The sequence below is a fragment of the Berghia stephanieae genome, chromosome 13 (assembly GCF_034508935.2).
Source record: "Berghia stephanieae isolate SIO BIC M18660-M18661 chromosome 13, UCSD_Bste_1.3, whole genome shotgun sequence".
Lineage (NCBI taxonomy): Eukaryota > Metazoa > Mollusca > Gastropoda > Nudibranchia > Aeolidiidae > Berghia > Berghia stephanieae.
Window position 1 is genome coordinate 41081236 of NC_088372.1, and position 17114 is coordinate 41098349.

Below are 17114 nucleotides of genomic sequence, written 5' to 3' on the forward strand. Positions count from 1 at the left end.
TAATAATAATAATAATAATAATAATAATAATAATAATAATAATAATAATAATAATGGATGTTAATTTATAACACAGCAATCCCCACAGACAGCAGGCTCAGGCTCCAGGCGCTACAAAATTACAGAGTAAAAAGAAATGTTTTTAGTCTTCGTTTAAATTAAATTGTTTACAGTCTGTGGCGTCTGTAAGCTCCCAATGTGTTGATTATTCCAGATTGCTGGTCTCTGGTGTTCAAAACATCGATCTCCCATTGTGTGCTGGCGAGTCAGTGGGGGGGGGGGGGGGGGGGTGGTATGTTACCTGCAGATCTAAGCCCTGGGTGGTTGGTTTTGTATGGGACAATGACCTCGGCTATTCTGAAGCAAGGGTAGAGGCAGAGGGGGAAAGAGATAGATCACTAGTTCTATAGATAGATAAATAGATACATAGTTAAAAGATAGATATATAGCTATGGAGAGAGAGACAGACAAAGAGAAAGGGATAGATAGATAGATAGATAGAGAGAGAGAGAGAGAGGAGAGAGAGAGGAGAGAGAAAGAGAGAGAGAGAGAGGAGAGAGAGAGGAGAGAGAGAGAGAGAGAGAGAGAGAGAGAGAGAGAGAGAGCGCTTTTGAAGGGCTAGTGTAGGACACGCCCCTCGATAAAATGCTTACTATGAATTTATCGTCAACAATAAATAACTGGGTTAATTTTCAAAATAATTTCTGAAAGAAACAGATAGCGTTTCTTTCAGTGACAAAAACTAAAATCTCTCATTTCTTCCCATTTAACGTGAATATCTCTTCTTTGTATCCTTCTGCACCTGTTATTAGGTAGATATTTTAATATGCGGTTATCACAGATTATGTCCCTTAGTTGTAACCAACACAGTGAATACTTCTAAGAGGACAGCACACTCGTAAATACCTTTTTCTGGGGCTCGATGATTTATACGAGTGAACAAAACTCACAACATCCCTTCAAACCAAACCTGAACACCGAGAGATACCAGTCAGTCCCGTGTGGAGAGGTCATTGTCCTTTGTCTTTGGCCACAAACTAAGGGAGTGAATTTGGTAAATAATGCATTTACTCAATAGTTGTGTTTTGAAGTGATAGAGATCTTACAATAGCGAGGCTCAGTCCTAATTTTTGCTTCGTGCCCGACGTCTGCAAGACGAAGGGAAATGGGAATTTTGAAATATTAAGGAAAAGTTAATTTAAAAAATTCTGTCTTCAGTCTAGACTTGAAGTTGAAGCTTTTAACTATTATTATTATTATTATTATTATTATTATTATTATTATTATTATTATTATTATTATTATTATTATTATTATTATTATTATTATTATTATTAATTATTATTATTAATATTATTATTATTATTATTATTATTATTTTTTTTTTGATTATTATTATTATTATTATTATTATTATTATTATTATTATTATTATTATTATTATTATTATTATTATTATTATTATTATTTTTGATTATTATTATTATTATTATTATTATTATTATTATTATTATTATTATTATTATTATTATCATCATCATCATCATCATTATTTTTATTATCAATATAATCATAATTGATATTTGTTATAGCGACAGTATCCACACATAGTGCTCAGAGGTGCTTGACAATAGTTTTCTATTGGTATCACACAAGTTCATTCATTCGACTACAAAATCACTACAACACACACACACACACACACACACACACACATATATATATATATATATAATATATATATATATATATATATATATATATATATATATATTATCTTGTTCGAAGTTTACATAGAATCACGATAAGCAGAATGAAAAAGATTGGTTTTTAGATGCCGTTTGAAGACTGGTAGACGTTCACACTGTCGGGTTTTGGGTGGTCAAGATTTCCATACGATTGGAACCAATCGGACCCTACTCAATAGTATGAGATCGCTTCTGGTAAAGACCAAGAGAGAATTTCAGATTGATGATGACCTTAAATGACCCTAAATATTTGGTTTATTTCTTTGTGAACAGGAAACACGTGACGTCTGGGGTCACCAGATTCAGTTCGTCCTGACCTTGATTGGCTACGCCGTCGGATTGGGAAATATCTGGAGGTTTCCATATTTGTGTTTTGATAATGGAGGCGGTAAGGGGGGATTTTGTACACATAGCATTTAGAAAGAACGAAGTTGACGTCACTCAGGTCTTTATTATTGTTTTTTTTGTCATCCACGTTTATGAGTAATTCTCACTAAACTGATTTAACCAGACTATAAACGTTCAATGTTACACATAGTTTGTGTGTTGGTCCGTTATATTTCCGTCTGGTAATGTTGTGAGTTTCTTAGCCAAGCGCATACTATCTCAGATGTCTTTCTCATCCCCAACGATCAGTGTCTCGTCTTAGTGGATATTCCATTGTTAATCATAATGTAATACCATAGAACATTCTAGAACAATCCATGTTTCCCTTCCATCCCCAGGTGCCTTCCTTATCCCCTACTATTATTGGTGCCTCGTCTTAGTGGATATTCCAGCGTTATCCATAATATCATAGAACATTCTAGAACAATCCATATTTCCCTTCCATCCCCAGGTGCCTTCCTTATCCCCTACTATTATTGGTGCCTCGTCTTAGTGGATATTCCAGTGTTACCCATAATATCATAGAACATTCTAGAACAATCCATGTTTCCCTTCCATCCTCATCCCCGACTATCGGTGCCTTGTCTTAGTCGATGTTCCATTGTAAACCATAATGTCATATCATAGAACAATCTAGAACAATCCATGTTTTCCTTCCATCCCCAGGTGCCTTCCTCATCCCCTACGTGTTATGCCTCGTCCTTCTGGGCATCCCAATGTTTGCCTTTGAATGTGCTTTTGGACAGTTCGGGGCCAAAGGTCCTCTGTCCATTTGGTCCATCAATCCACTTTTTAAAGGTAAGACTATTTTACAAGAAGTAGAGTTAAAATAGCCACAGAATCAACATTATTATTCTCCTCTCCCTAAATAGTAACGCGTAATGATATCATGTTGACAATAATAATTTGTGACGTCAGATTAGCAAACGATAAATTTCCCTAAGAATTAGATTCTTTAGAAAGAAGTATTATTCAAGTTTTTTTGAACATGCTTTTTACTCAAAGATGGCGAAATGAAAATTCATTGAGGGGCAGAATAAAAGATTTCTTACACTTTGTTTTTTTTTGGAATTCGAACTTTGTTCCCAGTGCGCAATCACAAGCCGGTGCAACGTTTGGGAACACGTCCGAAATTCCAAAATGCTAGAGTGTAAGAATCGTATATTATTCCAGCCCTCTCATTGGAAAACCCTTTCATTTCTTAGTAAATATGTCATCGTTGAATAATGATTTGAACGCGTTGAATAAACATTTTTATTTCACTAATGCAGAATATTTCCGCACATTTTATTGGTGTAAATTAAATGTAAAAGACAGCTGATTGGTCACTATAAATAATCTTTTTCGTGCGCATGAATACTAATCCAACGTTTTTAGTTTTGGGTCAAATTGTCATTCAAGCAGAAGGAAAAAGATACACATTTGGTGAATAGAAGTACTAATACCATACCATTTGGTTACAAAATATCTAATAATCTTACTTGGAGGGGTGGAATAAACGTATCTTTCAGTTCTTTGTATTTATAAACTCGTTATATTTTTGTCGTGCACTAATACATACTCGCAAGCTCGTAGTGTTATTGGACACGATAAAAATAACTGGTTTAATAAATAAATACAAAGAGATGAAAGAATGGTAAATTATTTGCGTTGATGGAAGGGAAACTTTCACACGAATTCTACTTTCATGATCAAACTGTCTTTTTAACCAATTAGACACACTGGAGGTTGATTGGGCTCGACGTGCATTCTTTAAAGGTCTGATAACCTAATTCTTTATGGGCTCATTGCTGAAATTGAATTATCAAAAAATACCGCATAATATTGTCCATTACAACAATGTAAAACTAGGCCTATATGTGGGTTCGGATGCCAGACCTGATTATATGTATACGCCGATTGTGTGGATATGTGGTCAATTGGTATGATATTATCTTTCGGTTCAGATGTACAGGGTTCGAGCCTCGCTCGGCTCACAGCTGAGTCCTTGGAAAAAGGCTCATTACTCACATTCTCTCACCGTACTCGGGTGTAAAAATGAGTACTTGGCCGCGGTAACAGCGTTGCTCTGTCCGAAAAAAAATTGTAATATCGCCCAATAGGCGTCATGTCTGGTTCTATATGTTGCGTGTTGCTGCTGGTCAGGGACCCTTTGTAAAGCATTTTGAGCACATTTAGTGGATATTGTGCTCTATAAAATCTCAAGTTGAAATTAAATCTGAAATGACAGACAAGACAACTAGAACAGGCCAGCGATAAAAGGACTGAAGAGTATCAGAAAATTAGTTTTCAAAACAACCAAACAAAAAACCCGAGCTTTTATATAGCGCAATATCCACTAAACGTGCTCAAAGCTTTACCAAGGGTCCCTGACCAACAGCAACACGTAACATGTAGATCGAGATATGACGCCTTGTTAGCCGATATTATAATTTTTTTTCGGACAGAGACAATGCTGTTAACGGCCAGGTACTCATTTTTACACCTGAGTACGGCGAGAGAATGTGAGTAAAGAGCCTTTCCAAGGACTCAACTATGCGCCGAGCGAGGTTCGAACCCTGGACCTTCCGATCCAAATTCAATCGATGCTGTGCAATACGATTCAATAGTCTGATGTCACGCGCCCGGCAACGGTAGCCATCTTGGTTCTAAACAAAGAAAATCATTACTTTATATTTTTCATACTGGCTAGAACTTTTCATATGCATTGTGATCAGAATGTGTAAAAGTCAAAACATGATCAAATTTATGTGTTTTTTCCCCTCTGGATACCCTTTATGCTCGCCAGAGAAATATTTCATACGGGCTTCCGCCATTGTTCCGATAGTTTAGAGCCAGTGTTACTAAGTTACCATGCGTCATTAGGAAGGAAGTGACGTTACGACTGTTGAAGAGTATTGGCATGATCTATATTAACTTTCCATGTGCTCGAGGTCATTGGTCACATTGGAATATATGCTCAAATTGACTTACATAGTGAAAAGTGTTCATTGCTTTAAAAAATTATCTAACATCACGATTGGTCATTTGATTAAGCTTGACACATGTGTATGTTTTATAACTTTTATAAACAAAGCAGCGTGTTTACATTTGTTAAGAAATATCCAATACGCTTCAACAGTCGTAACGTCACTTCCCTCGTAATGACGCACGGTAACTAAGTAACTGGCTCTAAACTATCTGAAGAATGGCGGACGCCCTTATGAAATATTTATTCTCCGACCAGCATAAAAGCGTATCCAGAGGAAAAAAAAACCCATTATAAATCTGATCATGTTTTGACTTTTACACATTCTGATCACAAGATATATGAAAAGTTCTAGCCAGCATGAAGAATAAAAAGGACCGATTTTCTTTGTTTAGAACCACAATGGCCGCTGTTGCTGGGCGACGTGACATCAGACTATTGAATCCAATTGTTGGACAGAAACAAATCATGTCATTGATGACCTGGTTGGACGAAAACCTGAATATAGATCGCTCTCATTGGCTAAGACACTCACAACATTGTCATCACGAAGTAAAGCCGACCAACACAACATCTATGCGTCACCATGAACGTTATAGTCTGGTTAATACAATTTAGTGAGACTTACTCATAAACATGGATGGCAAAAAACAATAACAAAGACCCGAGTGACGTCAACTTTGTTCTATCTGTAGACTATAAACATTCATGATTACACATAGTTTTGTGTGTTGGTCAGTACACTTCCGGATGGCAATGTTGTGAGCTTCTTAGCCGAGGCGCATACTATCAATAGATAGTTCGAAGATGACGTCACTCAGGCCTTTGTTATTGTTTTTGCCATCCGCGTTTGTGAGTTGTTCTCAGTAAACTGTATTAACCAGACTATAAAAGTTTATGGTTACACAAGAGTTTGTGTGTTGGTCCGTTATACTTCCGGATGGCAATGTTGTGAACTCCTTGGCCAAGCGCATTCTATCTATAGACACTTAGATAACCACGCCTCTCGGACAGTCCCCATATCGTAAATAATGGCAGCGACTGGTAAACATAGCAAAATACACGTTTTTACTATCGATGGCATGTGTCTAAGTAACATATCCACTGTTCTACCGCAAGATCAATAGATGGTATGCGCTTGGCTAAGAAGCTCACAACATTGCCATCCGGAAGTAAACCGGACCAATACACAAAACTGTGTGTAACCTTGAACGTTTATAGTCGGGTTAATACGGTTAAGTGAGAACTACTCATAAACGCGGATGGCAAAAAACAATAACAAAGACCTGAGTGACGTCATCTTCGAACTATCTATAGACACTCAGATAACCACGCCTCTCGGACAGTCATCATATCGTAAACAATGGCAGTGATTGGTAAACATAGCAAAATACACGTTTTTACTATCGATGGCATGTGTCTAAATAAAATACCCACTGTTCTACCGCAAGATCAATAGAACCAACACAGAAAACCGTGTGTAAACTTAAACGTTTGTAATGTTATTGAGAAAATTGTGTGATGACTAGTCACCCATTTGGCGGTATAGATAGTATGCGCTTGGCTCAGAAGCTTATAACATTGCCATCCGGAAGTATAACAGACCAACACACAAAACTCTGTGTAACCATGAACTTTTATAGTCCGGTTAATACAGTTTAGTGAGAATAACTCACAAACGCGGATGGCAAAAAACAATAACAAAGACGTGAGTGACGTCATCTACATTCTATCTATAAAAACAAGAATACTCATCAGAGAGAGGACGAGTTCATTCATGTTATTGTTTACAACCAGATATGTAGGTATGTCCGAGCACGTGTGAAGGTGTGTCACAAATTCCATGTTTTGATTGGTCCACAACCTATTTGATTCGGACACAATACCCATTCGAATCAGCGGGTTACATATTGGGTTGTTGTATTTCCATCTCAAATCAAGATTCTCTCATGACAAGTCTTGGTATTGTGGTTGAGACATTAGGGAGCAGGCACTGGTGTACGATAAAGATCTCACCAAGTGTGGATGAAAGGTGCCAGACAAAGCAAGAAAGAAAATTACAAGAAAACAATCAGCCTGCCTCGACTAGAGAATCGAACACTAGACCTCTTGATTATCAGAGTGGTGTAATGTTAATACATCTGGCCGGTAATCAGGAGATCTGAGGTTCGATCCCCAGTACAGGAAGACTGATTTTATGGGATGTTTTTGTTTTCCTTGTATTTTTCTCTCTTGCTTTGCCTGGCACAGCTTGATACACACTAGGTCAGTGTTTTGGTTCGAGGTGTCAGTTCTTTCCAACATTACAACATTGACTGTAAGTCAAAGTGTTCTACCATTTCACAAGCAACAGAAAACTCAATTTCTTTGCAGAGTATTTTATAATTTTCTCTATATGCATATGTGTGGGCATGTTTTGTACGTGTGTGTGTGTGTGGGGGGGGGGGTGTGAGAATGAGTTAATTAAAGCGCTGGAGAGCACTTTTAAGTGGATGCTTAGGTGCTCTGGAAATTTATTATTATTATTATTATTATAATAATAATAATAATAATAATAATAATAATAATAATAATAATAATAATTATTATTATTATTATTATTATTATTATTATTATTATTATTATTATTATTAATATTATTAATATTATATTTATCCTTATCATTATTATTATTATTATTATTATTATTATTATTATTATTATTATTATTATTATTATTATTATTATTATTATTAATATTATATTTATCCTTATTATTATATTATTATTATTATTATTATTATTATTATTATTATTATTATTATTATTATTATTATTATTATTATTATTATTATTACTATTATTATTATTATTATTATTATTATTATTATTATTATTATTATTATTATTATTATTATTATTATTATTATATTTATCCTTATTATTATTATTATTATTATTATTATTATTATTATTATTATTATTATTATTATTATTATTAGTTGAGCGGTATGTGTTTTTAGTTAAACGGTATGTGTTGTGTTTTTTGTTGAAAAATGATAATTTTACTTGTCTTTTGAGGTCATTTAGGCTATCAGTTTTAATAGGAGTGGTCATTACTCAACTCTCTACTTTTTTCTTGAAGGTATCGGAGCCGCTTCCATCGTTGGAGCTTTCATGGTGTCCATTTACTACAACGTCGTCATCGCACTCGGCATCCGGTTTTTGATCGCGTCCTTCACCTCTAACCTTCCGTGGCTCGACTGTCACTCTTGCGAGTGTCTTCTCTACGGTGACAAAGGGAAGAACATGACGGGGGAGGAAATGGACAATCTGCTTTTTAACAACTCTCTGGGCGTCAACTGTAGTAAGTGGCTAGATGCCCCCCCCCCCCCACCCCCTGACGTGCACATTTGTTTTAAACATCATCTTTTAATCCAATATTTGTTTTAAGTTATTTTAGTTGCTTTTATCTTTTGGCGCGTTTTATTGTTTTTATTATAACTTTGCTTTATATAAGGGGGAAGGGGGGGGGGGGGGTGCGGTTGCTTGATTGTTGAATTTGATTGTTTTTTATTATCATTGTTGTTTTTGTTTGTTTGTTTGTTTGTTTTTTTCTGTTTGCTCACTGTTTATTTTGAGTTGGTCTTTTTTTTTGCTTTTTTTTTTTTCTTTAGAGAGAGAGAGAGGGGGGGGGGGGGTTATTTATATTTTCTTGTTTAATTATTTTAAAGGCAAAAAAGCCAAGATAGAATTTCATAAATTAGGTTTCCATTTCAGTTCTAAGTATCAAGCCTGTCCCGGCATGCCACCGTCCAGAGACGATTGGTCACATATGGAGTCGTCCACAACAATCAAATCATAAATCTCATTGGTTTTCTCTAATTCCAATCCTATATTCTATTGCGTGAAAGCGTTATCTACCAAATTCAGTCCCTTGATTCGTGGACAAATGATAATGCCAAAGACCTTTCCAGGCGGCACCCACTGGTCTCTCAGTGTTTGTTTGTGGCTCGTTGCCGCTTTGATGGGATTTGGTGAGTTTTGGTCACTAGTAGAAACCATTGACCTCCCCCCCCCAAAAAAAAAATAATTAAATTTTAAAAAAAACATAGTGTTTAAATTGTTGCGCGTTGTCCTTTTGATAGTGTTCACTGTGTAGGACACAACAAAGGGAGATAATTTGTGATAAACCCATTCACCTAATACCAAGGGAGAAGACTCGTTAAAATCATCTCATGTCATTTATAATCAGTTGTGGTGTTGGCAGAGCACTCGCTTCACACACAAAGGGGCCGGGATCGATCTCCGGGTGCAGTCGAGATGTTCTCTGACCCCCCCCCCCCGGACCCCTCGACCCCTTGTCCACTCACAGCAGTTAAAAGGGTAGCTGGGTCTGTTAGATCTTGCAAAAAGTACTTTGCGATAGACCAGCGTCCTATCCAAAGGGTGGCAAGCAATTGCTATTGCCCGTTTAACGCTACAGAAACCAGGATAAACTCTGGCTCTCTGAGCCTAATGGCTCTGACAGACTACTAACCTTTGATTTATATTTCCCCCACAGCATATCAACAGCTTGACAGCAGACAGTCGCCCAGTCAGATTTATTACTAGTAAGTTGATTTGTACATATTATAGGGAATGAGATTAGCGGAAGAGTAACGTCCCTTGATTGGACGTCACCCATAGTCTGTGACGTCACCGGCGGAAAAGTTATTAGAGAGAGAACGTCATGTTGGTTGTGCGCATGCGTCTCTCGTCCTCTTATTAGAGAGAGAACGTCTTGTTGGTTGTGCGCATGCGTCTCTCGTCCTCGCTTCCGCGACGCATGCGCACGACCAACATGACGTTCTCTCTCTAATAACTTTTCCGCCCGTGACGTCACAAACTATGGGTGACGTCCAATCAAGGGACGCTACTCTTCCGCTAATCTCATTCCCTATATCTATAAAATGGATTTGAAAAACTCGAGTATAGATAGTATGAAGTTGACGTCACTCAGGTCTTTGTTATTGTTTCTTTGCCATCCACGTTTATGAGTAATTCTCACTAAATTGTGTTTACCAGACTTTAAACGTTCAAGGTTACACATAGTAACACTCACTCTTCTCAATTAAAAATTCACCCCAAATACTCAATTTCTCAATTGGATTCAGTAGTCTGATGTCACGCCGCCCGGCAACGGCGGCCATCGTGGTTCTAAAGAAAGAAAATCATTACTTTTTATTCTTCATGCTGGCTAGAACTTTTCATATGCCTTGTGATCAGAATGTGTAAAAGTCAAAACATGATCAAATTTATGTTTTTTCCCCTCTAGATACGCTTTTATGCTCACCGGAGAAATATTTCATACGAGCGTCCGCCATTGTTCCGATAGTTTAGAGCCAGTGTTATTAAGTTACCATGCGTCATAAGGAAGGAAGTGACGTTACGACTGTTGAAGAGTATTGGATTCAATAGTCTGATGTCACGTCACCCAGCAACGGCGGCCATCGTGGTTCTAAACAAAGAAAATCGGTACTTTTTATTCTTCATGCTCGCTCGAACTTTTCAAATGTCTTGTGACATTTGTAAACATGATCAAATTTATAATGTTTTTTTCCCTCTGGATACGCTTTTATGCTCGTCGGAGAAATATTTCATAAGGGCGTCCGCAATTGTTCCGATAGTTCAGAGCCAGTTACAAAGTTACCATTCGTCATTACGAGGGAAGTGACGTCACGACTGTTGAAGGGTATTGTTTCTATGTTAGATGTTTGGGTTGAGAATATACGCTATAAAGCTTTAATTGCTGGCCAACTAACTTCGCGGGGTTGTGTGTGTTGGACCCGCGAACTCAAGTGGTCGGCGAGAGAGAGAGAGAGAGAAAGAGAGAGAGAGAGAGAGAGAGAGAGAGAGAGAGAGAGAGAGAGAGAGAGAGAGAAAGAGAGAGAGAGAGAGCTCTAACAATGACTAGGGTTAGAGACAATCTTTTTGGGGATCGTGGATAGCTCATACGGTAGAGTCACGCTCTCACCGGAGTTGTCGTACCCGTAAGGTCGCGGGTTCAAACCTCCATCACCGCTACGAAAATTTTTTATTCTCTATTGTCTTCTGGCACTTTCTTACTCACTTTATCTCTTGTTATATACACACAGTTTTGTGTGCTGGTCCATTATACTTCCGGATGGCAATGTTGTGAGCTTCTTAGTCAAGCGCATACTCTCTTTAGATAATGAAAAAGAAGAAGAAGAAGGAGGAGGAGAAGAAGAAAAAAAAAAAAGAAGAAGAAGAAGAAGAAGAAGAAGAAGAAGAAGAAGAAGAAGAAGAAGAAGAAGAAGAAGAAGAAGAAGAAGGAGGAGGAGGAGGAGGAGAAGAAGAAGGAGGAGGAGGAGAAGAATGAGGAGGAGGAGAAGAAGAAGAAGGAGGAGAAGAAGAAGAAGAAGAAGAAGAAGGAGGAGGAGAAGAAGAAGAAGAAGAAGAAGAAGAAGGAGGAGGAGGAATAGAAGAATAGAAGAATAAGAATAAGAAGAAGAAGAAGAAGTGCTACAATTGTACCTTTCTGTCCCAGCCAAGACATTCTAAGCATATCCGAGTCCCTGGCAGATATCGGATCCATCCGATGGGAGCTGGTGGGATGTAACCTACTTGCCTACATCGTCATCTTCCTGGTTCTCGTCAAAGGAATTGCCTCCCTTGGAAAGGTAAGCCAATGCCAAGTGACCCAGTCCAATCTGTTGCCTGTTGTAAAGCGCTTTGAGCACGTTCAGTGGAATTGCGCTATATAAAAGGTCAAGTTTTTTTGTTTTTTTTAAAAAATATATTTTATTGAAAATTAAAAAATAAATCCTCAAAAAATTGAACTTTATATGGAGCAATATCCACTAAACGTGCTCAAAGAGATTTACAAGGGGTCCAAAGCCAACAGCAACATTTAACATGAAGGACGAGACGTGACGTCTGTTAAGCGAAACTACCCCCCCCCCCCCCCCCCCCCCCCCCACCCCAGAAACACGCTGTTAAGGCCAGGTGCTATTTTACCCATAATAACAATGAAAGAATGTGAGCAAAGAGCCCTTTCCAAGGACTCCACTATGCACCACTTAGAGTAGCACTCGAACTCAGGACTTTCCGATCCGAAAGCGAGCGCCATACCACAAGACCACATAGCCACACATCATTACACACCTGCCTGCTACTACCCAAAAATTCATGACGTCATTAACACTTATTGAAAATGAAAGTTGATGCCAAACTACATCATTTTAAGGATTTTCAAGTGTTATTTAATCCTTGTGTGGGTCAATTGTTGATTTTTAAAGTTGGTTTAAGCGATTACAATTTTTATCATAACACGAATTTTTAAATTTTCAAGTTGGCAGGTTTGTGATTGATTGTAGCAGCTTGATGAAAGAAAGAATAAATGTGGGTGTACAGTGATATAGAACCTTTCTACGGATATACCATGTTATATGCGCTTTACAATGTTTCATTCATTCCCCCAGCAGGCCATAATATTATGGAATCATATTTCCATTTTATTCTGTACTAGTCGCCTGTTGGACCCCTTTTTCTGTATAAACACTCTTACATTATCGGTCACATCCTGTACCAGGTATTCATTTGATTCACTATCCTCCCATCTGGCAGACGATATTTAGAAACAAAATGAAGAACAAATAGATATAAATTTACATTCATACCCTCTGTGATTAAAGCAATAAATAAAGCTATATAAGCACAACTTTTAATCCATTATAAATAAAAATACTCACACGCCAAAACAACAGAGATTCAATCCCAGAATTATTCACACCATTTGTGCGATAACTCGCTGAAATATCCAAGTTGAATAATAAAGCCACAATAAAAGTTGTCGTCAAAATCACAAAGCAATACTGCATTTGGATCGTGTACTCACGAAGTGTGTTTTGTGTAGAAGTGTGTTCTGTGTTAAAAACAACACACTCTGGATGAGCACGGTTGGATTTTATAAGTCAAAATACGATCTTATCGACTTGACAATGGCAGAAAAATTGGACGAGAACTCCAATGATGAATAGAGCGAAGTTGACGTCACTCGGGTCTTTGTTATTGTGTTTTTTTTTGCCATCCACGTTTATGAGTACTTCTCACTAAACTTAACATTAACAAAGTTCGAGCTTCTTAGCCAAGAGCAGTTATAACCTCTACAGCTTTACAAGCTTTTTATGCTCCTGCCTTGTGTGTGTGTGTGTGTGTGTGTGAGTGTGTGTGTGTGTAAGGGTGTGTGGAGGTGTGCGTGTGAGTAAGAGAGAATATTTTTGGGTTTCCTAAACTGTTATGAAACGCCATCTTATTATTATTATTATTATTATTATTATTATTATTATTATTATTATTATTATTATTATTATTATTATTATTATTATTATTATTATTCACACCTGTGTCGAGTGGGGATATTATTTTTGTTTGTTTATCTTTTTTGTTGTTGTTAGTTTTTTGTTTGGTGTGATTTCTTTTCTTTCCTTCTTCGCTTCACGAAGAGCAGATAGAGATAATAAAGAGCATAATTTAGTACTTGCCTACTACCAGCCGTAATTGGGTGGCTGGGTCTGTCAGGTCTACGGAAAGTACCTGGCGATAGACTAGCGTCTTATACAAAGGGTATCAAGAAATCGCTATTGTCCGTTTAACGTTATAGAAACCAGGAAAATTCCCAGCTCTATTGGTCTTAATGCCCTTTTGTCTCTAAATGATCACTATTTTTTTTCTTCTTGTGGTCTGTGAGGCTATGTGGTCTAGTGGTATGACACTCGCTTTCCGATCGGAAGGTCCTGGGTTCGAGCCTCGCTCGGTGCATAGTTGAGTCCTTGGAAAAGGCTCTTTACTCACATTCTCTCATCGTAATCAGGGGTAAAATGAGTACGTGGCCTTTAACAGCGTTGTCTCTGTCAGATAAAAAATTGTAAAATCGCCTAATAGGCGTCATGTCCCGTTCTACATGTTACGTGTTACTGTTGGTCAGTGACCCTTTGTAAAAGCGCTTTGAGCACATTTAATGGATATTGCGCTATATAAAGTCTGTATTTATGTTTTCACTCTACAAAAAAAAAAAAGAAAAGTCTGTGTGGTCTTCATCTTACACCAGTGGCTGCGTCAGAATTTCTCAATTTGATCGTTGTTGTAGGTCAGGGACCCTTTGTCAAGACCCTTGAGCACGTTTAGTTGATACTTAAGTTAGAGCTTTTATATAGCGCATTATCCACTAAACGTGTTCAAAGCGCTGTATAAAAGCTCAAGTTTTTTGTTTTTGTTTTTGTGTTTTTGTGTTTTATATTTATTAAATATATTGGTCTTCCTTGACTAGATCGTCTACTTCACGGCCACGTTCCCTTACATCCTACTCACCGTCCTGTTGGTCCGAGTGGCTCTCCTGGACGGGGCTGCAGAAGGGGTCAAGTTCTACATCACACCTGACTTTGACAAGCTCAAGAATGGGAAGGTAAGTCGTCAGAAATGTTTTGTTTTTTTTTTTTAAAGGAGCGGTCTCGACTGGGAATCAAACCTCATTGGGGGTGGGGTGGGGGGGGGGGGGGGGGGGGGGGGGGGGGGGGTGGGGGGGGGGGATGGGACCAAAAAAAATAATCCCCCCCCCTCCCCCTAGAAATAAGTCAATAAAGGAATTAAAAAAACACAAAATGATAGAACAAAATTATCATATCAATCAAGGGAAAAAATAAACTTGAGTTTTTAATAGCGCAATATCCACTAAAGGTGCTCAAAGCGCTTTACAAAGGGTCCCTGACTAACAGCAACACGTAACGTGTAGAACGAGACAAGATGACGCCTGTTAGGCGATGATACAATTTTTTTTCGACAGAGACAACGTTGTAGACGGTCAGATACTCATTTAACGCCTGAGTACGGTGAGAGAATGTGAGTATAGAGCCTTTTCAAAGGACTCAACAATGCGCCGAGCGAGGCTCTAACCCAGAACTTTCCGACCCGAAAGCGAATGTCATACCACAATACCACATAGCCACACAACATAATAACATGAAACTGGTCTCAATGAATATCGCATGGCAGGGGATATCAAATTTCCGTTGTTGTTTTCTCTCGGGAAAAACAACGCTGTTAGCGACTTGGTCCTTATTTTACACCTGAGTACGGAATGAGAATGTGAGTAAAGAGACTTTTCCAAGGATTCAACAATGCGCTGCTTTAAACGGGACTCGAACCCAGGACCTTTCGACCCGAACGTTGGCGATGGTCATATTACAAAAACACATAATCGTATCACGTAACGGGTCAAATAATTCAGCGAGGACGAGAGACGCATGCGCAGAAACAACATGACGTTCTCTCTCTAATAACTTTTCCGCCGGTGACGTCACAGACTGTGGGTGACGTCCAATCAAGGGACACTAATCTTCCGCTAATCTCATTCCCTGTAGAATGTTTTAAAGTCCCCCAAAAACATCAACAAAACAGCCTCACAGACCGTGGTTTTGGGCTTTTCTAAAAATATTTTAATTACCTATAATATTGTGCGGTGTTAATCATTCTTTATCTAGTCAGGTTAAATAACAACATTTTGGGTGAGAAAAATACATTATCTGTGTTGATACCCGTTTTGGGAGTTTGGCATAAGAAATATAACAATTTTGTGGCAAACGTTCCACAAAAACCAAACGAAGGAATAACCTCCATATTCTTCTCTCTTGTCAACATTGTAGCATTTTGTTTATCTATAGGGAGATTTTACAGCTTTTGCTTATGGAATTTTTATTAAAACATTACAAAGTTGCGAATCAAAATGTTATGAAGAAATTTATGTTTAAAAATTTATAATTTGGATTATAATTCAAAATGCACATAGCTTATCAAAAAATCTCTCTATGGTGACATAATACATTATCTCTGTGATAACTGTGGACATTTTCAGACATCATTGAATAGATTCTGAGAAACGTTTGACACAGCATCACATACCCTTAGAAAAATGACAATTGAGAAAATAGCAAAATAGCTTTCCGTTTTCCATACTTTTCTTACTTCTTATTCCCTTTGGATAGGACGCTGGTCTATCTCAACGTACTTTTCGCCAGATCTAACAGACCCAGCTACCAATTTCACTGTTGGGTAGACAGGGGGATCAAAAAACAATAATCTCGACTGCACCCAGGATCGATCTCGGTCCCTTTGCGTGTGAAGCGGGTGCTCTACCTACTGAGCTATCGGGACCCTCAGGACTGTAAAAATTAAAAAAACAAAAATGGCTATAACAGCTTCAAAAAGATTTCGAATCCAAGATCTTATCAGAGAAATGACGAGCCAAACATTATCAGCCGTCGATTTGATTGTCAAATCGTGTATTCACGTTTTCATTGGGTTTTTTGTTGTTGTTGTTGGCTGAAGATGGGTTTTGATCCCAAAACGTTCTGTGTTTTGTATTATGTTCATTATTGAAGCTGTTTTCCACCCATTTTTGTTTATTACTCTCGAAATGTGGCCTAAATTTCCTATTTTTGTTTATAAATACATTGAATTTCCAACATCCATTTCTGTCCTACCTAAAACCGTTATGAGACTATGTGACGTCACAATAATGCTAACAATATGACGTCACAATAATACTGACATTGTGACATCACAATGATACTGACATTGTGACGACATAATAATGCCGGCAGTGTGACGTCACAATAATACTGACATTGTAACGTCACAATAATGCTGACATTGTGACGTCACAGTATGCCAAGTCAAATTCCATGGAATTTCTCATCACCAGGTTTGGAGTGACGCTGCAACCCAAATCTTTTTCTCCATCAGTGCTTGTATGGGTGGGCTGATCTGTATGTCCAGTTATAACCAATTCAACAATAACATTATCAGGTGTGTATGTCCAGTTATAACCAATTTAACAATAACATTATCAGGTGAGTATGTCCAGTTATAACCAATTCAACAATAACATTATCAGGTGAGTATGTCCAGTTATAACCAATTCAACAATAACATTATTAGGTGTGTATGTCCAGTTATAACCAATTCAACAATAA

General features: G+C 37.7%; 1 protein-coding gene across 2 annotated transcripts in view; it reads left to right on the forward strand.

Moving 5' to 3' along the window:
• The window catches only part of LOC144958603 (sodium- and chloride-dependent glycine transporter 1-like), a 44468-nt gene that overhangs the window by 6567 nt on the left and 20787 nt on the right, over positions 1 to 17114 (forward strand). For both annotated transcript variants that reach the window (XM_078890687.1, XM_078890689.1), the window contains exons 3-9: positions 2022 to 2136; positions 2802 to 2933; positions 8228 to 8449; positions 9647 to 9695; positions 11633 to 11765; positions 14414 to 14548; positions 16844 to 16947. In XM_078890687.1, the coding sequence (XP_078746813.1) occupies positions 2022 to 2136; positions 2802 to 2933; positions 8228 to 8449; positions 9647 to 9695; positions 11633 to 11765; positions 14414 to 14548; positions 16844 to 16947 (890 nt within the window). The remainder of the gene's footprint in view (positions 1 to 2021; positions 2137 to 2801; positions 2934 to 8227; positions 8450 to 9646; positions 9696 to 11632; positions 11766 to 14413; positions 14549 to 16843; positions 16948 to 17114) is intronic.